Consider the following 26,219-nt stretch of genomic DNA (forward strand, 5'->3'; position numbering starts at 1 on the left):
AATAACTTACAATCACCCTTATTACCTAATAAAATATCTACTATACTTCACATAAATTACTACAAACTTACTCTTACCTCCACATAATCTATCTTTTTATTACCTTCTGCTTTATTCAAATAGCCCTGATACCATTACACTTCAATTTACTTTAATATCACTACGCAATTCCACTTTCACCTCAATTTATAATTTTGCGCTACTACCATATATACTTTCTTAACTGTAGCCTATTTTATTACTGCTTATACTAACATTACTTTAATTAATTCTACTGCTATCTAAATACCGTGCTTATACTTATTTCATACTTGCTATAACATTATCACTAACTTTACCCCATTTTTAGTTTGCTAAGTCTAGTACTAATACTTATAATTTCTACTATATGTAGTAAAACCTACTTCTAACCTACTTCAAGTTCAAATAATAGACCTTATTACTAGTCTTCCAATTAATTCTTGACAACTACATTATATTCTACTATTCTTCAACTTCATATCATTGATGAAATATTATTTTACTTCGACTTGTAAAATAAACGCTACCAACATATATTTTTATTTATCTACATCATATCTCAGTACTACTTATACTAACATGACTTAACTTGTTACTAATTACATCCAAATGCCCTGTATACTTTAAATATATACCTACTTTAACATTACCTTTAACTTTACCACATCTTATACACACCTTATATCTTATACTTTCCATTTCTAATATACTATCTTATCCTAGTCCAAAACACTACTACGTGTCAACTATCGTCATCATTATTACTCATATATATGTAGCATTATCTTAGAGTCTTCTATCACTATAAAATTTCTTGATATCACTTTTAAAATACACGTAAATATACTTATAAAACTTTCACTACCTATACTTAACTTAACTATAATATATCTTATTACCATTTATAAAACCATTATTTGACTTACTTCTAATGATAAATATATTACCAACCTGACCTAAGACACTTTGTTTACACTCTTCAATAACCTTTACTTAAATTGCTTTTATTTATATACAATCTTTAATATCCTTTAACTTTATATAAGTTTAAGAGTTTACTTCTAGACACATTACTCTAACTCAATAAACGCACGGATATACTAATCAACCATTATATCACCCCAAAGCCTCTAGTACACTTAATCTTATAATAATATTACTTACTTCTGTTAACTCTAAATATATTACTGCCAAATCGGCAAATACTTGTAAATTTTTCGATCACAATTTTTGCGCGCTAATTCGACCCTCCCTAATTTTTTGCTTTCTTAAAGTTCGCGCCTACCCAAACCCTCCCTATTTTTTCTCGCTAGCTAAATGCTCCCTAAATTTTTCGACACTCGCTATTTTTTTTACGACATAACTGAGACGCTACAAGCATATTCTACTAAGACTATGCTAGAACCAACTCCACCACTACTAATCCTCAATAACTCATATCCCAACCATAACTAAACACTGCCATTATAAATCAATCTCACTCTTCACTTTTTCAATACACTTACAAAAAATACCCAATGACGCCTGTTTTAAATGTGTTCTTAACTATGTAAAATTTCAATCCAAACACTCTAAATATAGTGCTAATAAGCTCTTCTTTGAACTGTACATGTGTTCTAAACTCAATATACCCTTACCAAAAGATCAGCCTCATACCATTAATAAAAGTGATACTTGTTTTAAATGTGCTCTTAACTATGTTAAATTACCTAAATCCAAACACTCTAAACTTAATGCTAATAAGCTCTTCTTCTAACATTATTTGTATTCTAACGTCAATATAACCTTGCCAAAATATCAGCCTCATACCATTAATAAAAGTGATACTTGACGACTGTTTTAAGCATTCCTTAACTATGAGAACAATACTTTCGCACATACTAGAAAACTTCTAAATACCTGTAACTTCACCCACCTTAATGTGAGTACTACCAAACTGTAGAAATATCTTAACTACATCACCTTATACCATATACTTCATTCTGAGCTCCAAGCAGTTAAGTATAAACTCTATTGCAATCAGCCAGAATATACCTTGTCAATTTCAATCAGTATTTTTTCCCGCCTAGACAAACCCTCCCTAATTTTTCCTCGCCTTCAATTTATTGAGTATTTTCTTTCAACTAGTAAAATCGGACAGTATTTTTTTGCAGCTTTTGCCTTCTCCAGTATTAACTTTTTTCTGTCCAGCCCCCTAATTTTGTCCACCTAGCGAACTACTTGGTTAACTATTTTTGAAAGTAACCATTTGAGCTGTCCTGATCTTACTTCTATTTAATTTACTATTACTACATCAATTTAGAATATTCACAAATACTAATATTTAATTTATAATTATTTAATTTATTATTAAGAGATAACAGTTCGTAAAATAATTCAGATAAGAAAACCTGATCCCTCTATTAATAGTCATAGCGAGTATTATTAATTGTCAATAATATTTTTTGCAATACTTTGATTTAATATATTTTAATAACCGTCTGCACTGTATCATCTAATTAGTAACCTGTTAAGTCTAAATAAATATAATAAGTTAATTTTTATGCACGAACTTAAATCAATGCGTAGTGTGTACCATTTACCTAAATAAGGAAAAAGTTAGAATGAAAATATTTCAAAGCTTTTTCAAAGAAAAATAAAAATTTAACATCAAACCAGATAGATATAACACTAACTAAGATCAGATACGTTTATCATAACCAAAGTTCTTAAACCAACAATGTCTACCACAGATAGTACTGAACGCGATTTTCTTAACCACGGCATTCCATATTATGGAGAAGTCTTCAGCGACGAACACTCTAGCGAAAGTGAAGATGAAGTAGTTGAGTCACTTTATGACCAAGCCACTAATCAAACTCTTGAAACCTTGAACTCTAACGGATACATCTGTACTCCAGGAATTCCTTTTGTCTTTATTCCGAAAGCCAATGAATTCAGAAGTATTCCGAACATGCAGCAGTTCAGAAGACTTATCACTGATATTCCTGGATGGGAGGGTAATGTGGCAGCGAAGTATGAGAGTTTGGAACCCTTCTTTTTAGATGAATCTAAATTGCAGAGAGACATTACTACCAACAGATTGTCTACCAATGTCTCTATTCCGGGTGTCCAACCAATTGACATGTACAATTGTAACTTTTGTGACTCTTCGTTTATTGGGTTAAAGTATTTCAATCGGCATGTCAAGAAATATCATCCTGAAGCCAATCATGAAATGCTAGTCCTGCTGCAGCAGCTGGGTTATCCTGTTAGAATCAGTAGCCGTTTATCATCAATTTTAATTGAAGCAACTACAATTGATATCTATGAGAATTTAACTCAGGAAAATATTTTACTGGACTTGAATAAGGATAAATTCTTATCATTACTTTGTGTTGAAAGGGCAATGAGACTTTACAAGGAAGTTCCAGAAGATGAAGCCGGTAAGAAAAAGCTTACCAGTTTAGTAAGAAGCTTTTTTACAAAGGATCACTTGGACAAGCTTAATGAGTTTCAGAAAAACTTGAATACTACCAAAGTGTTCTTAAAGTCACACTATAGTAGAGGGGCGGTTAATGATTATGTTAAAGCCACTGTGACCTTCCTTCAAGTAAGTTTATTCCATTTAGATATTAAGGTAACTTCGAAAGAGGACTTCGACAAGTTCTGCACTATGTTCTTAAAAGATTATCTTTTAAAAGTTAATGTTGAGAGAACAGTTCTAGACCTTTTTGTTCTTAGTTGTATGCTGCAGAATAATAGTCTTGTCTCGAACTCAGTGAGAAGGACTATGTTCTGCAGCGTATTATTCTTCTCCAAATTAATCATTATACATGAAATTACTAAAGAAGAATTTAAAGCATTCAAACAGGAATTAAAGTCTCCCAACATTGAACATAGTGCAGGTTATTTCAGTCTTAAATGGTTGTTCAATCAACATGATTTAGCTAGTCCTCAGACTCCGATGAATTGTCAACAAGTAGGTTCCAGAACAGATGCTTTTAGAATTAACGGTAAGATTGTCTCATTGCAACTATTGAATGATATGAGAAAAGGTTGCATTACTACAATTAAAGATGAGTTGGTTGATATATTTGGTCCTGATCTCTTCAATGGTGTTAAATATTCAGATATAGTTAAGGAGTATAATAAGAAACTCAGTCTCCGAAAAACATTTAAACGCTATAGCAATTCTGAATTTCAACTATTACTCAAAAAAAATAAAGTCAAAAATGTTCATTCTGCTGTTGCTTTGTTCAAGAGAATACTCAAGATTCAAGAATTACTTTACCTACTTATTATTATTGGGTGCGGAGCACCCTATAGGTCTCCAGAGATTCTCACTATGAGAATCGAGGACCACTCCAACTCACCTAGTAATGTAATTCTTGATGAAGAAAATGTAGTATTCAGAACTACCTACTCCAAAAATTTAGACCGTCACAATACTATAGTTGCTATTACTAAATACTTGAATGTGGAAACCGGACAATATCTCATATTATACTTACATTTGACAAGGCATATATTGTTGGAGCTTAGACTCAAGTTTATTGAGGGTACTAGTTATACAAAAGAACGTACTAATAGACATGTTAATTCAGATATAGACCAAGACTTAGTTCAGGAAATCGAAGAAATAGAGAATGAAGAAGAGGATCTAGATGTAGAAGATCCAATAATCAGGGCCGCTAATAATGTTGAATATATTAAAAGAGAGTATTTTACCAAGTTGTTCATATCACTTAATGGTCGAGCTAAGCCGGACCTTGGATTGAGTGCCATTCGAAACATCACAAAGGCATATGGTGTTGGGTTAAATCAAAGAGAAATGCGTCAAGGGTTACATTCATTGGTTCACTCTTTAGTTGTTGACTTTAATAAAGTTGAACAAATAATCAGTGAAATCAATAGAATGAGCAACCATTCCAATACAACGGCCTTGGTCAATTACGGTTATAATCATGAAAGCAGAAGTAATGTCAGTAACAATTTACTCCAAAGGAAAGTTTGCAATAGATGGTATGAGATGTTGACTAATCATGTAACCCCCGAAGTTAATAGTTCAAACATAATATGGCAAGATGTTAGCATTGCGGATGTAAAAGACGCTTATCTTAAGGTTTTGAATTTTCCAGCTAGAGAAATACAAGTGGTTACTACCTTGGAGGTTCTTAGAAATAACTCTATAGCTATATGTTTAAGAACTTCTGAGGGAAAGACAGCAACATATGGGGTTGCCAGCTATTTGGAAAACTATGTGTTTCCAAGTAGCAAAAGGCAAGTCTCAGTAGTTGTAGTACCCTTTATTTCCTTGAGATTTGATATATTAGAACATCTAAAACGTTACGGAGTTGTACCATTAATTTATGAGGGTACTATTAATTACACCACAGCATATGATATGCTAATAGTACAATTAGAACTATTTAGTAATGAATTGATAGAAACCATTGAAGCTTCCAACCATATGTCAGTACGTCGAATTATATTTGAAGAGGCCCACTTTATGTATCATCAATATAGAGAGAGCAAAAATGAAGAAATTGCTAAATGCAAACGATTTCAAATGCTCTTTGTGTCAGCGACATACCCTAAATCATATGAAAGGGAATTGAACAGTTTGATAAATCCCAAAAGGCTAATTAGATTAGAAAGTCCTTCCATTGTTCGTCCAAATATAATACTTAATAAAACCATTGTCAAAAGAGAAGAAGAAGTTGCTGAAATAATTAAATCAAAAGTATTACAAGTTCCTTTTAGTATTGTTATCTTACCCACTATAAGAAAGGTACAAGAGTATCATAAAGAATTCAAAGAGGCTGGTATTAATTGTGAAATGTTCCATTCCAAGTTAAATTTCGCTGATAAAGAGAGTGTTATAGAAAAGGTATACAATAGTGAATTAAGAGTTGTAATTGCTACTACTGGGTTTACTACCGGATTAGACATAACATCACTTAGATATTTAATTATTGGAGACCAATGCTATGACGCCGAAACTCTCATACAAGCCAGTGGTAGGACTGGTAGAGATGGGCAGGCATCGACAGTTGATTTGATTCTTGTAGCCAATAGAAGTAAAGATGAATTTCAAAAGAAACTCATGTCACCTACATGTTTGTCGGAGGTTCAAAATTGGTCCCAAGAATTGGAAATCAAACTGTGCACAGAACTCAAAGTACTGTTGTGCAGTGTCTGCAGAAGCAATGGTCCAACACAACCGATAGTACCAATTGAAGTAGAAACAGATAGACCAATTGAAGGAGAAACACAAGTTGATAGACCAATGGAAGTAGAAACAGATAGACCAATTGAAGTAGAAACACAAGCTGATAATACAATGGATGAGACAGACACTACTGACTGGTTTGATAATTTGCCTGTCGTCAATCAAGTTCCACCTAGTATGATTAATAGATCACTAAATAAACCAGCTAGCAATAGAATTTTATTTAACATACCTTTAGCTCAATCATCAATAAATGAAGTTGCAGGTAGTCTGTCCAATACAACCAACACATATCAGTCACCTTTGTCAACCTTTGATTCAACAAGACCAATATTGAAAAGAAGAGGAGAAACACAGTCATACCAATCTGCCTCCAAACAACAGCGGATATTAAATAACCAATCAGCAGATGAATCATTATATCTTCAAACAGATGAATCGGTCATTTCAGTACTCCAGAAATATAATGATAATATCTATGTAATGATGGATCCACAACGTTTTAAAAAAGCTAAGTTTGAGGATGAATTAAGAATTGATAATGCCTTAATTTATAATTTCCAACACTACTATTACCGTGGTCTTGGGAATCAGGTGATCTGCTATGGATGTGGACTCAATCACGAAACCCACAATATAGAATGTCCCAACTACAGATTTACTATGGGACTCCTTATTCCATATGTCTTGAGTTCCTCCAAAAAGTTACTTAATTATATTAATCAGGATAATATAGAAAGGGCTATAGAACTAAGAAATATAGTAGTTAATTATGTACATCAGGAGCTGTTTAGAGCCAAAATGAAGAGCTGTGTATTACTAAGATTCAACAAACAGTTGAACTTAACTCATCATAATATCCCTTTTCAAGAATTAAGTCAAGATTTGTATAATCTATTGTATACCCCCAAGCCAAATAATAGGCTTGGGGCTGATACAACTAAAAGGAGAAACTTCCTGACAACACTTAAAGTGATTAATGGTTGGAGGGGAGTAAGTAGTAAGGTAGGATGGCTGATGGACAACAATGTCAAAGAGGAAAAAATGAAACAATTAGAAGATAGATTAAGACAGAAACAAACTAAAGGAGCATGCAAAAGATGCCACTTGATGCATCAAGGTGAATGCATGATGGAACAGTTACTAAGTTTCATTCTTTTGACTGGCTATTACAATATAGACTTGTGTTTTATTACCTTATCTAAGATGTTTAGGAATCAAGAAATAATATGGATACTTCACAGCTACGATGATTTTCTTAAAGTTATATTAAGTGAATATCGAGGGACATATGGGTATATGTACTTCATATATATAATGATCCAACAAGTGAAAGAAGAGGAAACCAGCATAATGCATTACCATTTGGATAAGAAGACTAAAATGGTATTAAAGTAAGTATAAAATTATAGTTATATATGTATGTAAAATTCTTTCTAGTATAAATTTTAACATTACAATATATTTCTAACTAACTTAACTTCACTTCTTCCATTTAGAATCATTACTTTCTCTTAATCATTACTTATACAAGTTAAATATATTTTCTACTATACTCAATAAAAGTTATTGCTAGCTTACTGCTACTTCCAATAGTATATTTTATTACTTTCCCAATTAAAGATTACTATCCATTAGACTCTTGTTCTAATTCATATCACTAATAAACACTACTTTTAGTTAGACTTGTAAAATAAGCGCTACTTACTTCTACATTTTTAACTATATCATATACCACTGATACGTCAGCTAATACTATTGAAGTTATTTCTAATTCCAATTGGGTACCTCCAATATCCTTGAATAACACTTATATTTAAAGTATCATTAAGTTACCTTCAGTATAACCTCTAAAACTATACTTATAATATCTAATAGACATTCTATATTACTCTTTAATTACTTAATTACTATTTCCATATGATGATATTTCTAATTAATTTGTTCTACCTTCCATCCTACAGTTCCTTTACTTTAATTAAAGTCACCTTAAATACAACTATTATGTGACAACAATATCTATATTTATTAAATTCTATTAGCTTTCCGATAGTTAGAACAAGATTACTTATGTTACTACTACATTTAACAACACTCATTAATTACTACTATTTAAACCAATTCTATCTTCAGTGCTAACTTAGCTTGACTTGCTATTGTTAAATTTCTAGTAAATTCTACTACTTAATTCTAAATTGTATTAGTTCTATCTAAATAATTTCAAATTAACATCTAAACTACATTATGTTCCAAACTAACTTCTAAAGCGCATTAAGTTCCAAACTAATGTCTAAATTACATTATGTTCCAAACTAATATCTAAACTACATTATGTTCCAAACTTACTTCTAAAGCGCATTAAGTTCCAAACTAATGTCTAAATTACATTATGTTCCAAACTAATATCTAAACTACATTACGTTCCAATGTTACTACTTTAGCAATTGTACATAGTGCCACTTATCTAACTCTAATTACTATACTTTAAAATATAAATTTAATTTTCTGCTCACTAAAAAATTACAGCTAACAATTTCTACGCACGACCAAAAATTCAAATCTACATTAATCATAAATTTATTACAAACTAGAGAAGAGCATAAAATGTGAACCAAATCATTTATTAAAATAATTATACATATATAACTTATCTAATTACATTCTACATCTTTTGAAATAACTTCCAAAGAAAAAGATGATCTTTCTATATTAAATACAACCCTTAATATACAAAAATACCAAATTTACCAACAATCAACACCAGCAAACTATACCATTAAAACTTAGAGTGCTAAACAAGTGCACCGAGTGACCAAACTCAATAGCTACCTAACCTTACCAAAACCAGCTTAAAAGTCATTGAATTGCCTTGACTGGACAATATTATAGTAATTACTTTAAAACTCTTGATTATTATATTACTGATCCACAAATAGTAATAAATCACCTTAAACAAGTGCACCTAGTGACCAAAAGCAATAGCTACCGAACCTTACCAAAACCAGCTTAAAAGTCATTGAATTGCCTTATCTGGATAATATTACACTAATTACTTTATAACTCTTGACCATTAAACTACTGCTCCACAAATAGTAATAAATCACCTTCTGAAACAAGTGTACCTAGTGACCCAAGTCCATACTAAACGAATCTTATCAAAACCAGCTTAAAAGTCATTGAATTGCAATGGCTGTATAACATTATAGTAATTAATATATTAATCATAATGAGAAATACAATGATGTCTAATTAGTGAATCCGTAACAATTGAAAGTCATACTCAAATGGATCGTGGTGAAACTATAACCAAAATAACATATGTACTTTAAAAACCATTAAAATGTTGCATATCAATAATAGTGTAGTTTACTTATGTTGTTAATAAACATTTACATAGCTCACTTCATAAAAATTTCTGGTCAATCTAAATTATACTAGACTATTTTTTTAGTACGGCATATAAACGACTCAACTTGCACCCTTAACTATGGGAAAATCAAAATGCACCCAAGTTCTGTCCTGCGAGGTGAAAATTGATTTTTTACATAGTAAATCTGCTCTCCTGCACACAGGCTAATATCTATACTAGCTGAAAAATTAAATGATCCCCACTATCTAAATTGTCCTTGATGGATCTCTTCCTATAAGTTCTAAGGGGAGAATAGGATTATCCAAATCGATTATTCCTCATCAAATGTTGACGACTGAGTCTCATTTGGAACAAAAGCATTTCCAACCTATTCAAACAAGTTTGGGTAGTCTTAAGGTATCGGTAGCATATCGTAATCATTACGAATTCGATCTTATTGACAATGAAGAAGTCTTATCATCTGCCTTTCTTACTATGGACTCTGGCCATGGACCCAGAGCCAAGTTTGATATAGATCATATTGATCATATTGATCACAACACAGGAGAACAAGAACAACAAGAAGATGAAGATCGAGAACCAGAAGAACAAGAAGAACAAGAAGAAACTAAAATCAATAAACGACTCTCCATCTCCAGTGCAGTATCCATGTCTGTATCTCCATGTTCCAGTGCAAATCGAGAGATGTTACGAGAGAACTCTCCCGGTACGAAGAAACAACAACGACCATCTATTCAACCATTTAAAGTAGGCTCTATTGGAAATTCTCCACCCCCTATTGGTAGTGGAGGTTCCTCCTTAGAAAGGAAAGTATCTATTACTAGTAATAAGTCTACGTCCAATGCATCATTGGCTGCTACTTTAAGAAATCCAAGAAGTAGTACTTCCTTAAGTCATACAGCCACTATCCCTATCAGTACTGCTACTAATTCTAATGCAGCAGGAATAGGTGGCGTAACTGTAGGCTCAATTCCTCGATCCATCTCGTCATCTCATGGTTCAACTTTACCTCATGATGATACAGGATTTACGGATATAAATTCCAATTCCAATTCCAACACTCCACGATTCTCATCATCCTTTGGATCTAGAGCCAGTAGAAGGTTTTCTAATACAAGTATTAAACAAAGTACCCCTATGGCCAATAGTAATACTGGTGGTGGTGGAGGTGGTGGAACCAGTACTACTATATCTCATGATATATTAGGGACTAGTGCTGGACTGACCAATTCAACAGGAGGAGCTCCATTAAGTGGACTTTATATGGATGATGATATTAATGATTTTGTAAGAATGATTGATAGTACTACAGATCTTCGATTCTCTTCTTCGTCTTATAATGCAACTAATAGTGGAGTAGGGGTAGGAATTCTTGGAGCTATTGGTAGTGGGAGTGGACAATCAGCAAATGCAAGTGATACTTTAAGTAGATTCCAATCACTTAGAAGTCAACATCAGCAATTAGGAGAGAGTGTTCATGCTAGTTTGAATTTACATTCTGCTACTGCTAGTGGAATTGGAATTGGGATGGGTGGTGGAGTTAGTGGATCACGAGGTTCAAGTCGTAAGAGTTCACATTCTATGGCTTCTCCACCAGCATCAATTCCTTCCATTAGTTCTCGATTAAAGGAAAGATCTCCTTCAACAGGAACTCCAAGTGGAACTGGTACAGGATCTGGTGCTGGAACTGGAACAGGAACAGGAGCAGAGACTTCGTATTCTGGATCTCCTATGCTTGTTCCACCTCCAGCACCAATAGCCAATGAGATTAGAAGATCCTTATCGCCAGAGAAGAGATCTGATAGTGGTAATAGTACATTTTTGAAGTCTTCATCATCAGCTACACCGGTTGTTTCAAGAGCTACAGTTCATGCCAATACTAATTTACATCAAGAGACTGACAGTGTTAGAGGTATGGCCACAACTCCATCGGTTTACAAAAAGAGTATTCGGTATGAGAATGTGTTTGATGAAGATGATGACGATGAAGATAACAGTGAATCCGATAATACTAAGACTGAGGAAGTATCTAAACAAGAACATGAAGAGGAACATGAACATGAACAACATGAACAACATGAACAAGATCAACAAAAGGCCCATTCCACCATACAGAAACAGCATGAGGCAGATGATCATCATTTGCATCATCATTTACATCAACACCACCATCATCACCATCACAACTCTCAACCTGATGATTTCGAAGATGATGACTTGCTCTTTACAATGAGTGATATGAATTTAACTAAGAATTAATTAACCAAGTAAAGCAAGAATACACGTGACTTGCAGATACAGATAGATCAAATTATTGATTGCCATGTTATTGTTAATAATTTTATAAGTCTATTGTTCTGGTTATTGTCGAATTTTTTTCATTTTATCGATGTCTATTATGGTTTTTTAGTTTCTATATATAAGTCGGCTCGCTTTGTAGTGATTTTGATTTTGTGGTGCATGTGTCAAATTATACCTAATTGGGAAGGAGTAATACATTAGTCAGATACCCGCTAAAATGGTCTGTATCTTATTGGATAATGCAGACCAGTAGATGGTATGATTAAGGTAATGAACAGAGTTGTATTGGGAGATATTGTAAGCTCCAATATATACTATATACTAAGCTTCTAATATAGTGTGCTTATAGCGTAAGTGTTCGTATATACCTATTGGCTCATAACCACGAGAAAAATCTAGGGTTTTTTTTTTTTAAATTAAATCCTTCGATGACCACCCCCCAAATAAATACCCTCTAAGTGAGAGTCATCACAAACGAAAAATAGTGGAGATCTAATTAGTCACCGACTACGGTTAGTTAATTTTAAAATATTATTAAGGTGGACTCTTCCAAATTTGGACAGGGTCTCGAAATACATACAAAGAATATTAAGAAGTAAATCTTGATATGCAAGTAATTATATATGAACAAGCAACAATTCGATTAAAATTGTTTATGTTGTTAAGTAGAGTAGATTAGTGATCAGCATCTTGACCTGGGTTACAGGTTTCGTAGTTTAAGAGCTTGAAGATCTTCCAGATGGAGAAAGCAATGACGGAACCTAAGATTGGTCCGACCCAGTAAATCCAGTGATAGTCTGGGAACGATCTAGAAGCAACGGCTGGACCAAAAGATCTGGCTGGGTTTAAACCAGCTCCACTGTAGTAAACACAGATCAAATTTCCTAAGAAAAGGGAGATACCAATGGCAAATGGAGCCATAAAAGTAGCCTTATGCTTTTCAACAGCCATTAATAAAACAGTTAAACATAAAATGGCAGTACCAAAGGCTTCAATGAAAACACCTCTTGATCTAGAGCATCTATCACCTAAAGCATTAGCAAAGGCAATTGGACCTGGAGTCATGGCTGAGGCAGCACCAGCAGCAGCCATACCAGCAATGATTTGAGCAACCATCATAATAGCACCTCTGATTGGTGGGATAGCTTGAGCTAAAACTAAAGTTAAAGTAACAGCTGGGTTTAAGTTACCACCAGAAATTCTGAAGAACATGAAAACAGCCATCATAACACCAAATCCGAAACCAAAGGAAATCATAATTAATTGTGGAGGATTAGATCCACCTCCAGCTTTTGAAATGTTTGGGTCTTGGTTGGCAATTTGGGCAATAACGAAAGCAACCCATAAGAAAATAAACGTACCAAAGAATTCACCTAAAAAGGCAATTAAATGGTTTTTTAATGGAGAACCAGTAATGTCAGTATCTAATTTTGGATCATAGCATTCAATAATGGCAGTATCTAATTTTGGATTATAGGATTCAACAGTTTGTTGAGCCTCGTGATCGAATTCAGCAGTCATTATTTATGTATGTGATAAGCGAATGGACTATTCTTCAGTTATAAATACAAACTGATTTAATACTAAAGAATCAAGGTAAAGACAAATTTAAAATTACGAACATGTTGGATGCAACTCAAACGAGGGTTCAACTCTTATTTATATAAATTTTTGTAATATGGACAGGTACGAATTGATGTTCATCCAAATTGCAAAAAAACAAATTAATCAATTTAAGGATGTAAAATAATTCGTTAAAAATAATAGTTTAAAAAATATTCATAAAATAAAAAAGTTAAATTTAGAAACGTTGTTAGTTAGAAAACCCGCGCAAAAGTTTGTTGCATACATATGAGCCAGAAATCTCTTTTGTTACACTCCTGCCCTTATTGTCCATCATTCACTGATCATGGATGGAACTAGAAGTATGCGAGACCCACATACCAAATAATGAAGTAATACATTACGTGAACAATACACTATTCATTCAAATGGTCAAACAATGCATGGATCCCCCACAAGTAATTATACTTGCAATGGTCTAAATGGGTATAGTTGCAAAGAAACATATTGAGTACTCTTAATTGACAACTATTAGAGGTCAATTTCTTTTTATTTTTATTTTGGTTTTCCTTTGTTATACTCTATTAAATGCCGCGTTGTACTATAAAATATTGTATATTGTCTAAGAATTAAAGAGGATAGATTTTAGGGAGAAATGAGAGAGCTTTTATATCTTTCTTACTGGGATTCTGAAACAGTTATGAGACATGCGCTTTGTATTGTGTAATGTATCATACCTATAACACTTATTTTCTGCTGAATGCGTCATGCACCGCGACATCAAATTGCGCGGCTTATCTGACATGCGAATCTCGGTCCAAAAATCCCGAAAGTCCCTCCATTTTCACGTGCGACCTTCGGATGTCGTGCGATATTCAAACTTACACACGACCCCGAAGTCACGACCCCAAAATTACGTCCCCAAAATCACATGTTCTAGATTTCACGTGCTTCGAAAAATTGTCACTATTCACGACCTTTCTCTGATCGGGAATTATTAGCTATTGTAAATATGCTCAATATACCACTTTTGCTCATCCTCACTTAATCAAACTCTACATCAACATTCCTTAGACTAACTACTTACATAACCTATCTTTAATAGTGTTATATTTACAGTTCTAAGAAAATTATCAACATTCTTATTATTTCCAAAATTCGATAAATAACTACCAATATTTCCCTTCAAAAATGAAATATATCAGAAGTACCAAATAAATTATTATGTCACATCATATATAAAATTGATATAGTTAGAAAGATCCTTATGGGTATGATAAGTGGATATAGGTTTCGTTGATGTGCATATATCGTAGAAGCATATTGAATGGCATCCTATATGGAGCTCTCGAATCATTTCTTTTCCGACTGTAACTCCAGTTAAGGTTTCTTCCCAAATAACAATTTGGCACAAGTGCTCTTCTGTTCTGATTCCTTAGAGTCGGCATATCAAGACCGACGGGGGAGATAAAGGCTAACTAATCTTTATAAGCTTGTTGGACTCCGGTCCATTCATTCTGTCTGAAGATTATAACTTTTAGGCTAATCTTTACTAACCCTAGGTTGTATAGGTTTGTCGTTATGACTTCCTTAATATATTTATGATATTTCTATTTAAATGTAACTCATTGTAGTTTGTTGTAAGAGTATAGTTTAAGATTACGAGCTTTTCAAATATAAGCTGTGTTAAAATACGTTATCTTTGTATATATTAATAGTAATAAAACTCAGTTGATCCTATGTTGAAGAATTTATTTGTTTATCGAATCAGTATTCTAAACTATTTTATATAGTATACGTTGGTTTATATAAAGTCAAGAATCCTTTAAATCCCTATGTTTGCTTATTCACTTAGTTGATCTCGTTTAATTTCACTAAGGACGGTATAATTATTCATTTTATTATTAATCAAAAGCTATGTAAATATTTAATACTCCTTATTCTCTTCGATTCTTGCTTTCCTAGGATTATCCTACAATATGCCACTGCTGTATCCAATACTTCAAAGTTTGCTTCGTTTTCAATCGTCAATCTTTTCTATTCATCTACTGATCTACAAGTTTCTGGATTCAAACTTATTCGGGGAAGGAAGACGCTCATATATTGAATGATTGATAATAATTATTGATATTATTGTACATCTCGTGAATATATAAAACATTATGTAAAGCATCCCGTACTTGCCATGTGACTTATATTATATATATATTGTTTAATATCATCATTAGTTAATATAGTTTTATCTATTAAAAAAAAATCTAATCAAAATCTAGTAGACACTGAAATCAACATTCCAAACTTTTATAGATCCATCAAGACCAATACTTGCAAAGGAACCAGTTTTAGCCTCGGGATCATAGTTCAACCATTCAAGACCAGAAATTCCTATTTGATGAGCAAGAGGGAATTTCAATACTTTAGATGGTTTATTAACTGAATATAATAATAATCCAGTATCAAGACCTCCACTTATTATAAATTTAGAATCTGAAGTCCATTTAGCATCAATTACTTTACTACTATGGAAAGCCCAACGAGTTGTTACAACTGTTGAATTAATTACATCATATAAAGTATACTTCCCAGTATTATCAGCAATAGCTCCATATTTACCATCAGGAGAAATTCTTATAATTGCAGGAGGAGATCTTAAAGAAGAATAATTGGTAGTAGATTCAATAAATTTATTATCAATTAAAGTATATTCCTTCAAGGAATTATTACTTAAATTTGTTACTAATACTTTATCTTCACCAATAATACCAATATCAACAGCCGAAAATTCTAAATCTAATTCAATTTCTTTCTCTAATGATAAATTAAAGAGTTCAATTCGATTTTCAAATAATATTAATAATTTTTTACCAATTACTCTTAAAGCCTTTGGTTGTTGAGATAACAGGACACTTTTAGATTCAGAATTATTTTCCCATTGTTTAAGTTTATCATCCCAACCAATAGAATAAATCTTTTGATCTAATTGAATAAAATCGGCAACATAATTACTATGACCATTACCAAATTTAGATGGAATAATATCAAACAGATTTGATAATTGTTTCCATTTAAAAATACTTCCATCAGAACCTCCAGTTAATATAGTATTATCTACATATAATAATGAAGTTAATGCAGTTTGATGACCTAAAGCTATTAATACTGGTCTGGTACTTTCAGTTGTAAAATAATTAATATAACCATTAAATGTTAATGAAATAATATAATCTTTAGTTACAACAACTCCTACTTGCTGATTATCTATATTTGTTTCTGATTCAAATCCTAATTGATTTTCACTTTTTAAAGTTTCAATATTCCAAATCTTTAATGTATTATCAGCTGAAGCTGTAACAAATTTTAAAGAATCTTCAAACCAAGAAACTGCAAATATTCCTCCTTCATGAGCCTTTTCAATTTTATTAATATATTCACCTGTTTTACCATCATAAATAGTAATAATTCTATCTGATCCAACACTAATTAACCATTTCCCATCAGGAGAAAATTTAACACTTCTAATTGCATTTGTATGATAACCACGAATACTTTTATCAAATTTAAATGGAGGACCATTAAAAAATACTAATGCTTTATCTTCACTTACTGTTGCAGCTCTATAAGGTCTTTGAGATTTAATATCAACATCATAAATTGTACTTGAATGACCTTGAATTTCACCAATTGAATTTCCACTATCCCAAGTAAAACAATGACCAAACTTTTCTTTACCTTGACCAACAGCTATAATTCTACTATTATCATTATCCCATGCAATTGATTTAATTGGACCCGAAAGAATTTGAAATTCACTCTTAACTTTTAATTTTTCAATTTCTTTATCTTCATAATTAATTGCTTCCCAAATTTTTACATTACCTGATTCATCACCTGATGCAACATAATTCCCTGATGGAGAAAAAGTTGCACAAGTTGTTGGATGAACATGTTTAATAAATTGTAAAATTGGTTCATTGGATTTTGGATCAACTGATCTAACAATAATTGATTTACCATTAGGATAAACTATTCTATCATGAACTTTATCATAAGAAAGATGAACTGTATTGGCTCTAACTGTGGATGGTTGAGGAGGAATTAATCCAATTGATTGGATCGACATGATTTATTATATTTCTAATAAACTATCTACTGTTAACTATCGTTATAGTTATGATTATGATTATGGCTGAGTCTGTGGATGGAAATTATTAATTGATACTCACTGAAATATTTCGGGATAACTGTGGTCACGTGCAAAGGAACCACCCGCCCGAACTCCTTCACTCCCTCACTTTAACCAATCGTTTTCGCGAACATGAACAAATTTTCGATTTATATATATTAATACTAGTAACAAATTATTTATTTATTGGAATTTAAATATACAAATAATTTGGAAATGTTAAAGGGAAGGGCTTACCAGAGTTTAGCAAAGACCAATGCATTAAGAAGTCGAAATTTCAGTGGAATTTCACGAATTCTTCAAGAAATTAAAACTCCAATTGCACCAAAAGTAGAAAAGGAAAAGGGATTTTCAATTTTTAAATTATTATTTAATGTTACACTTTTTGGTACAGTAGCTTATGGTGGTACATTATATGCTGCAACAAAGAATGAAAAAGTATTGGATTTTGTTATTGATAGGCAATTACCTTATTATGAAGAAATTATTGATTTTATTGAAAAAGGTTCAGTAGAAGATATTAAATCAGGGTTTGAATCTCTTCAATCAAAATTATTTTCAATAAAAGTTCCAACAACTCAAGAAATTACTAAAAGAGGTGAAGATATATATAATGCCACTAAACAAACTATTAAACATCAATCAGGTTTTGATACCACTACTCCTGCTGCTCAACTTCAAAAACCCGTTGAAATTGAAAGTGTTAAAAAGGATATTGAACATTTACCATTAATTAATATAAGTGAAAATGTTGCATCATCAGTTGATATTAGTCTTAAAAATACTATTGATTCTTTTAATACATTAATTCAATCAATTGATGCAAGTCAATTAGGTCCTGCTAAATCTAATTTTATAAAATCTATAAATGATAATATTACTGCATTATCAACTAAATTAAATGCATTAACTAATAAATTTGAAGAAGAATTACAAAATAAACTTAAATCATCTCAAACTGAATTATTATCTTCTTATACTAAAAAGGAATTGGAATTAACTGAAAATTTATTAGATCAATTTAATCATGAAAAGGCTCAATTAGAAAAGAAATTAAATCAACGTTTAAGTCAAGAAGTTCAAGCTACTAAAGAAGCTATTTCTCAAGCAGCTGTAAATGCTGTCTCTATGGTTCGTATTGAACAAACCAAAAGTTTTGAAAAATTAATTGCTGATAGAATTAATGAAGAAAGAAATGGTAAATTAGCTAATTTAGAAAAATTATCGACTAGAATAAATGAATTAGAAAAATTTGCTGAAGGTTTTGAAAATCAATTAGTTGCTAATCATAATAGATTTATTCTTCAACAATCTTTAACAAGATTAAAATCATTATTATTTGCTTCAGAAGCTATTGATAATCCAAAATCAATTAAACCATATGTTGATAATTTAACTTCTGCATCAAAAGTTACTAATGATGAAGTAATAAATTTAGCATTAAAAGAATTAGAACCATTACTTTCAAAAGAATCTAATCAATCTATTTTAACTACTGCACAATTATTAAGTCGTTGGGAACAACTTGCCCCTGAATTAAGATCAGCTTCTTTATTACCACCAAATGCTGGATTATTAGGTCATTTAGCTTCAATTATATTTTCAAAATTATTATTACCAGTTAAAGGTAATAAACCAGATGGTAAAGATATTGAATCTGTCATTGCAAGAGTTGAAAATAGTTTAATTAAAGGTGATTTAGATATTGCTGTTGAAGAAGTAACTAATTTAAAGGGATGGTCAAGAAAATTAGCTGATGATTGGGTAATTGAAGGTAGAAAGAGACTTGAAGCTGAATTATTAATTAACCTTATTGAATCAGAAACCAAATTATTGTAAACTTATTTATCATATATCATATATCATTATAACATTATAAATATTCATCTATTATAGTTCATAGTTGAGTTGTAGTTGTAGTTGTTGTAGGACATTATACATCACGTTCTCGCAGTCACGTTCCATCCACACACTAAAAAAAATAGTGTGTAAACGGATTTGGTTTATAATTTTTTTTTCAGTTGAACGAGTCTTAGTCCAGCAATAAACACTAGTTAAATATAATAATATACAATACAATATGTCATCCACTAATAATAGTACCAATGTGTATGGAGGAGATGAAATAAATGCCGTAGTGTTAGATCCCGGATCATATAATACTAGATTAGGATACGCAGGAGATGATTTTCCTAAAGTAGTTGTATCATCATATTATGGAATTCATGAGAATGGTAATAATAAAAAGAATAATAAGAAATTATTTGGAGAATCAATTGGAGTTCCTCGATCAAATTTCGATATTAAACCAATAATGAAAGATTCAGAAATAATTGATTGGGATGCAGCAACTGAACAATATTCTTATTATTTTAATTCAATATTAAAGATTGATTTTAAAGAACAACCAATTTTAATTACTGAACCAGTATGGACTGATAATAAATATCGTCAAAAATTTGTTGAAACATTTTATGAAACATTTTCATTTCCTGCTTTATATTTAGCAAAAGCTCCAACATGTGTTTCGTTTCAACAAGGTAGACCTAATTGTTTAGTAGTTGATTTAGGTCATGATTCAGTTAGTGTAACTCCAGTTATTGATGGAATATGTTTACTTAAAAATTCAATGAAAACAAATTATGGTGGAAGATTTTTAGATGATCAAATTAAGGATTTAATTAAATCAAAAGAAAATCTTAAAGTTGAAGGAACTTATAAAATTAAAAGTAAAACTCCAGTAATTTATCCTAATGAAGCCAAATATGAATTAAGAGATTTACCAGAAAATATAACAGAATCATTTGATGAATTTCAAAAGAATAAAATATGGCATGAATTTAAAGAAAGTGTATTAGAAGTTCCTGATAGAAAATTAACTACATTAAATCCAAAACAAGCACAATCATTAAAAGAATTTTATTCTCAAGATACTTATAAAAGATTATTTGAATTTCCAACTGGTCAATCATTAGAATTAGGTAGAGAAAGATTTGAATTGGCTGAATCTATATTTGATCCTCAAATTACTAAATTTAATGATGAATCATTATCTAAGAAATATCCTCCAAATAGTGGAGAACTTTCAATTAAGAGTAAATATGATGATTATAGACCATTAAAGAGAATTCGTAAAGCAGAATCTAATCAATCTACTCCTCAACCTGGTAATGAAGAAACTTCTGAATCTAAACTGGAAGTTCGAGGTTTATCTAAATTAATTACTCATACATTATCAAGTATTGATATAGATTTACGAGCTTCAGTTGCTCATAATATTATTGTTACTGGGGGAGTTTCTTTAATACCGCAATTAACTGAACGATTATATAATGAATTATCTAATTCTAATCCTGGATTAAAGATAAGGTTACATGCAGTTGGTAATAGTAGTGAAAGAGTTAATCAAGCTTGGATTGGTGGTAGTGTTCTTGCATCATTAGGTACATTTCATCAAATGTGGGTTAGCAAAGAAGAATATGAAGAAGCTGGACCGGAAAGAATCTTGAATCAAAGATTTAGATAAGATGATATAGAATGTGTAATAATAAACCTGTAACTGTAACAATAACGATCACAATCACAAATATAATATTAATATTAATTAATTAATCTAGGAGAGTTGCAAAATGATAAGACATACCAAGTCGTGTGCCAACCACGATAATAAAGTAGAGCAACTTTAAATAATACATGAAATTATGAATTGAATGATAAATTCATTGTTAAAACCAAAATACTTAGTAAGTATAATGTAATATAAAATTGTAGGTTAGCTAGTATATTCTCAATAGAATTACGTAAATAAAATTGTTACATACGTATAATAGATACCTGTAACTTTTTATGTATCATTCAAATTAAATGGTGGGGATGGTGGTGTGCCTCAATCGCACAAAGATGATGGGCACAAAAATAAAAACCCTTTTGTCGGTGTGGGAATTTTTAGTGGGTAAGATTAGTGCGGGATGTAGCCCAGAAACAGGTGCCTGGCAAATGTGGTAGGGAAGCATTATCCAGCAATTAGTTGATTGTTGAGCATAATTTAAATTGTAGGGATATATTTTAAATATATATATAAATAAATATAAATCTCAATTGTTAATTAATTACTTACTTTTTAATAATCATTAATCATTAATTAGTTACTGATAGTTTTTTTAATAATGAGTGGAACTGATAATAGGAGTCTCATTAAGCCCGCATTAGATATCGATCCATGGTTAGAACCATTTTCTCATCATTTAATTAATCGTCAACTTCAATTTCAAAAATGGTATAAAGATTTAAATAATACTGAAGGATCATTAATTAAATTTGCTTCATCTTATAATACTTATGGTTTACATGCTAATTGGGATAATAATTCAATAATTATTACTCAATATGTTCCTGATGTATTAGAAGTTTCATTAGTGGGAGATTTTAATGATTGGAATTTTAATAGTCATAAATTAATTAAAATTAATGATTTTGGTTTATGGTCATTAACAATTCCTTCAATTAATAATGAATTTGCAATTAAACATGATTCAAGATATAAAATTGCTATTAAAATTCCATCAGGTGAAATAATTTATAGATTAGATCCTTGGCTTAGAAGAGCAACTCCAGCTAAAGAAAATACTTTATATGAAGGTAGATTTTGGAATCCTCCTAAACATGAACAATATGTTTTTAAAAATAATCGAGCAAGATTTAATAATAAAGAAGGTATTAGAATTTATGAAGCTCATGTAGGAATTTCAACTCCTGAACCAAAAGTTGGAACTTATAAGAATTTTACTGAAAATGTTTTACCAATAATTCATAAATTAGGTTATAATACTATTCAATTAATGGCTATTATGGAACATGCTTATTATGCATCTTTTGGTTATCAAGTAACTAATTTTTTTGCAATTTCTTCTCGTTATGGTACACCTGATGATTTAAAAGAATTAATTGATACTGCTCATGGTTTAGGAATTAAAGTTTTATTAGATGTTGTTCATTCTCATAGTTCAAAAAATGTTCAAGATGGTTTAAATATGTTTAATGGAACTGATCATTATTTATTTCATGGTGGAGCTAAAGGTAATCATGATTTATGGGATTCAAGATTATTTAATTATGCCAATCATGAAACTTTAAGATTTTTATTATCTAATTTAAAATTCTTTATTGATGAATATAAATTTGATGGTTTTAGATTTGATGGTGTTACATCAATGTTATATAAACATCATGGTTTAAGTTTTGGATTTAGTGGAGATTATAATGAATATTTTAATCCTGATTGGGTTGAAGATGAAGCAATAACTTATCTTATGCTTGCTCATAAATTATTAGAAGAAATAAATGAAATTGATAATAATGATGATAAATTTATTTCAATTGCTGAAGATGTTAGTGGAATGCCAACACTTTGTTTAAAAATTTCTGAAGGTGGTATAGGATTTGATTATAGACTTTCAATGGCAATTCCTGATATGTGGATTAAAATTCTTAAACATTTATCAGATGAACAATGGGATCTTGCAAATATTGTTCATACTTTAACCAATAGAAGATATAAAGAAAAATGTATTGCATATTGTGAATCTCATGATCAAGCATTAGTTGGAGATAAAACAATTGCCTTTTGGTTAATGGATAAAGAAATGTATACAAATATGTCAGTATTAACTGAAAATACTCCTGTAATTGATAGAGGTATTGCCTTACATAAATTAATTAGATTACTTACTTTTGCCCTTGGAGGTGAAGGATATTTAAATTTTGAAGGTAATGAATTTGGTCATCCTGAATGGTTAGATTTTCCAAGAATTGGTAATAATGAATCTTATCATTATGCTAGAAGACAATTTAATCTTATTGGAGATGATTTATTAAGATATAAATTTTTATTTGAATTTGATAGAGCAATGTTATCATTAGATTCAAAATATGGAGTATTAGATACTCCACAAGCTTATGTTTCATTAAAACATGAAAGTGATAAAGTTCTTATTTTTGAAAGAAATGGTTTATTATTTGCGTTTAATTTTCATCATTCGAATTCATATCCTGATTATAAAGTTGGAATTGAAACTTCAGGTACTTATGTATTAGTTTTATCATCTGATGATAAAGAATTTGGTGGACATCAAAGAGTTGAAGAAACTAATGATAAAGGTATACCATATGAATATTTTACCAACAATGAACGTTGGAATGATAGATCTAATTCTATCCAAATTTATCTCCCATCTAGAACAGCTGTAGTATTACAACTTAAAGACAAAGTCTTCTAGTTCAAATTTTTAAAAAAAATATTTAACTGATTAATTTAATATTAATAATACACATAAAACTATAAAAGCACAAATATAAAATATAAAATATAATTAAAATATAATTCAAATATAAAATATAAAACCTTTGATTATTGACTAGGAAAGATTTTATCATGTAATCGTAAATTACAAGTAAATATCATTCTTTCAATTAATTCTTCTAAACCTTTAAATGCTTCTGAATCATCAAATACATAACGAGCTACTTGTCTAATTGTATGAACATTAACTGGCCAAATTAATAAATTTGCATCATAAGTTTTCATAATTCCAATTATATCTTTAGCTAATTTATAACAATAATTAGATGAATATTTTGATAATTCTTGTATAACCATTGAATTATTTGTATCAGTTTTCAGAACTAATGCTTCATATAAGGCAATTTTTGATAATTTAAGATTTAATCCAATAATTGCTGCAACTTCATCTTTAAAATAAACAATAGGATATATTCTTTCACTTGAAACTGGTCGATAAATTACTGGTTTTAAACCTAATGGAATTGAATTTTCATAATCATCAATTAATGTCTTTAATTTTAACCAATCATGGAATGCTTTATTACTTTCATAATCTTCCTTTGAAATAACATTTACTTGATTATTAAATTCATTAACTTCACTAAAATTTAAAAGTGATTTTTGTAAAAACCACAGTGAACATTCTTTACTTATTAATAATGAAGAAATATCTGATTCTTTATTTTTAATTTGATAGCCTCTATCAAAATTTTCAAAATATAATGGATCTAATGATCTCCAAAAATTTTCAACAGAAAACATACTTGGTAAATGATATTTTAAAGATAAAATTAAATCACTAATAAACATGGCCCAAAAACATGTTTGATGAAAGGGTGATTCTTTAAGTAAACTTTGATTTTGTTGAATATTATGTTTTTGTAAAATAGATGATAAAATACTTGAAGCTCCTTTAACATAAGTACTATCAATTGCCACAAAGAATAATTCATAAATACATAATAAAATTGTACTTAATAAACATCTTGATATAATACCTGTATCACTACTTTCTATACCTGGCATACTTAAATAATGTCTAACAGATTTAATACATTGATGATAATATTTAATTGGAGTTGATGGATCAACTTTATCGGGAGAACTTCTTTGTAACATTAATGAACTTAAACAAAATATTGCATCAATTATCATATTAGTTTCATCATAAAGTGCTAAATATGGTATAACTTTTTTAAATACTTCTTGTGGTAAAAATACATCAATACAAGTTGATACCCTATTAACAAACATATCAAATAATTGACATTCTAATTCTGTTTTCATAGATAATTGAAATGCTGCTGAAGAATTATCTCCAGGAATTTCAATTTTAAGAATTTCTCGAAAATGATTACATAAATCTTCAATTGAAAGTTCTCCTAAAACACTTGGTTGTTTAGGAGATGATGCTTCATTTTTACTTATTTTATTTATTCTTGGTCTTGAATTCTTTTTAGTTTGTGTAGGAGTTTCTGATTTAATTTCTTTCTTTGATTCGATTGGAATTTGATGATTATAAAAGAATTCTGATGGTCGTTCATTTGGTCTTGGAAATGTTCCTTGATTCATTCCAAATCCAAAATTAAAATATGAATTAGAAGCTTGATTATTAAAGAATTGAACATGAGGTTGATTATTTTGAACAAATTGATGAGATTCAATAGGTAATGGAATATTAGGAGGATTCATCATCGTTGTAGTTTCTTGGAAAATAGGTGATATACCCCGTTGTAAAGGAAATTGACTCATTTGAGTTTGACCTTGAAATACTAATGGATCATCTTTATTGAATCTGTCTTGATTCATTGGAATATTTCCAACAGGTACTTGATATTGAGGTATTTGTTGAGGGGCCATAAGTTGAGGTTGATTAGTATAATAAACTTGAGGTAATGAATTGGTATATTGGATATGTTGGGGTAGCTGTTGTTGCTGCTGTTGTTGTTGCTGTTGGGGTAGTTGCTGTTGTTGCTGAATCTGCTGTTGTTGTTGCTGTTGTTGTTGCTGTTGTTGTTGCATGGCTTCGTCAGACACAGGAGTCATCTGACCTTGGACTTGCATAGAATATAGATGATTATAAGGTACAGCCATAGCTACTAACAATAGATAAATTACAAATAATTACACACTAATGATCGTCGTCTAATTGATAAAAAATAGTCTCGTATATAATTATTTAACTATTGTTTTTTGTATAATTCTTACCCCGAGATAAACGACCTTA

General features: G+C 30.6%; 8 protein-coding genes across 8 annotated transcripts; 5 read left to right on the forward strand and 3 right to left on the reverse strand. All coding sequences in view use genetic code 12, as the record gives it.

The window, feature by feature from the left end:
- Positions 1 to 2,740: 2,740 nt before the first annotated feature.
- RJT21DRAFT_140766 (DEAD/DEAH box helicase) lies at positions 2,741 to 8,307 on the forward strand (the record flags this gene model as incomplete). Its single annotated transcript, XM_064883380.1, has 2 exons — positions 2,741 to 7,629; positions 8,200 to 8,307. The coding sequence occupies 2 exons, from the start codon at positions 2,741 to 2,743 to the stop codon at positions 8,243 to 8,245; spliced, it is 4,935 nt and encodes a 1,644-aa protein (XP_064737023.1). The 3' UTR covers positions 8,246 to 8,307.
- A 1,497-nt stretch (positions 8,308 to 9,804) lies between these two features.
- Positions 9,805 to 12,302, forward strand: RJT21DRAFT_44666 (uncharacterized protein). Its single transcript, XM_064884602.1, has 2 exons — positions 9,805 to 11,646; positions 11,674 to 12,302. Exons 1-2 carry the CDS (start codon positions 9,930 to 9,932, stop codon positions 11,862 to 11,864), a joined length of 1,908 nt encoding a protein of 635 aa, XP_064737024.1. The 5' UTR covers positions 9,805 to 9,929; the 3' UTR covers positions 11,865 to 12,302.
- A 279-nt stretch (positions 12,303 to 12,581) lies between these two features.
- RJT21DRAFT_107605 (aquaporin) lies at positions 12,582 to 13,427 on the reverse strand (the record flags this gene model as incomplete). Its single annotated transcript, XM_064879855.1, has 1 exon — positions 12,582 to 13,427. The coding sequence occupies one exon, from the start codon at positions 13,425 to 13,427 to the stop codon at positions 12,582 to 12,584; it is 846 nt and encodes a 281-aa protein (XP_064737025.1).
- A 1,900-nt stretch (positions 13,428 to 15,327) lies between these two features.
- Positions 15,328 to 17,802, reverse strand: RJT21DRAFT_44671 (uncharacterized protein). The gene has a single exon (XM_064884603.1). The coding sequence runs from the start codon at positions 17,587 to 17,589 to the stop codon at positions 15,739 to 15,741; it is 1,851 nt and encodes a 616-aa protein (XP_064737026.1). The 5' UTR covers positions 17,590 to 17,802; the 3' UTR covers positions 15,328 to 15,738.
- A 30-nt stretch (positions 17,803 to 17,832) lies between these two features.
- RJT21DRAFT_121465 (uncharacterized protein) lies at positions 17,833 to 19,693 on the forward strand. The gene has a single exon (XM_064882105.1). The coding sequence runs from the start codon at positions 17,869 to 17,871 to the stop codon at positions 19,489 to 19,491; it is 1,623 nt and encodes a 540-aa protein (XP_064737027.1). The 5' UTR covers positions 17,833 to 17,868; the 3' UTR covers positions 19,492 to 19,693.
- Positions 19,612 to 21,498, forward strand: ARP4 (Arp4p). The gene has a single exon (XM_064884608.1). The coding sequence runs from the start codon at positions 19,733 to 19,735 to the stop codon at positions 21,176 to 21,178; it is 1,446 nt and encodes a 481-aa protein (XP_064737028.1). The 5' UTR covers positions 19,612 to 19,732; the 3' UTR covers positions 21,179 to 21,498.
- On the forward strand, positions 21,499 to 23,993 carry GLC3 (1,4-alpha-glucan branching enzyme). Its single transcript, XM_064884604.1, has one exon. The coding sequence runs from the start codon at positions 21,819 to 21,821 to the stop codon at positions 23,925 to 23,927; it is 2,109 nt and encodes a 702-aa protein (XP_064737029.1). The 5' UTR covers positions 21,499 to 21,818; the 3' UTR covers positions 23,928 to 23,993.
- Positions 23,993 to 26,218, reverse strand: RJT21DRAFT_44687 (uncharacterized protein). Its single transcript, XM_064884607.1, has one exon. It carries the CDS (start codon positions 26,084 to 26,086, stop codon positions 24,059 to 24,061), a length of 2,028 nt encoding a protein of 675 aa, XP_064737030.1. The 5' UTR covers positions 26,087 to 26,218; the 3' UTR covers positions 23,993 to 24,058.
- Position 26,219: the final 1 nt, after the last annotated feature.

This window comes from Scheffersomyces amazonensis (assembly GCF_036850825.1).
Source record: "Scheffersomyces amazonensis strain UFMG-HMD-26.3 chromosome Unknown RJT21scaffold_5, whole genome shotgun sequence".
Taxonomy (NCBI): domain Eukaryota; kingdom Fungi; phylum Ascomycota; class Pichiomycetes; order Serinales; family Debaryomycetaceae; genus Scheffersomyces; species Scheffersomyces amazonensis.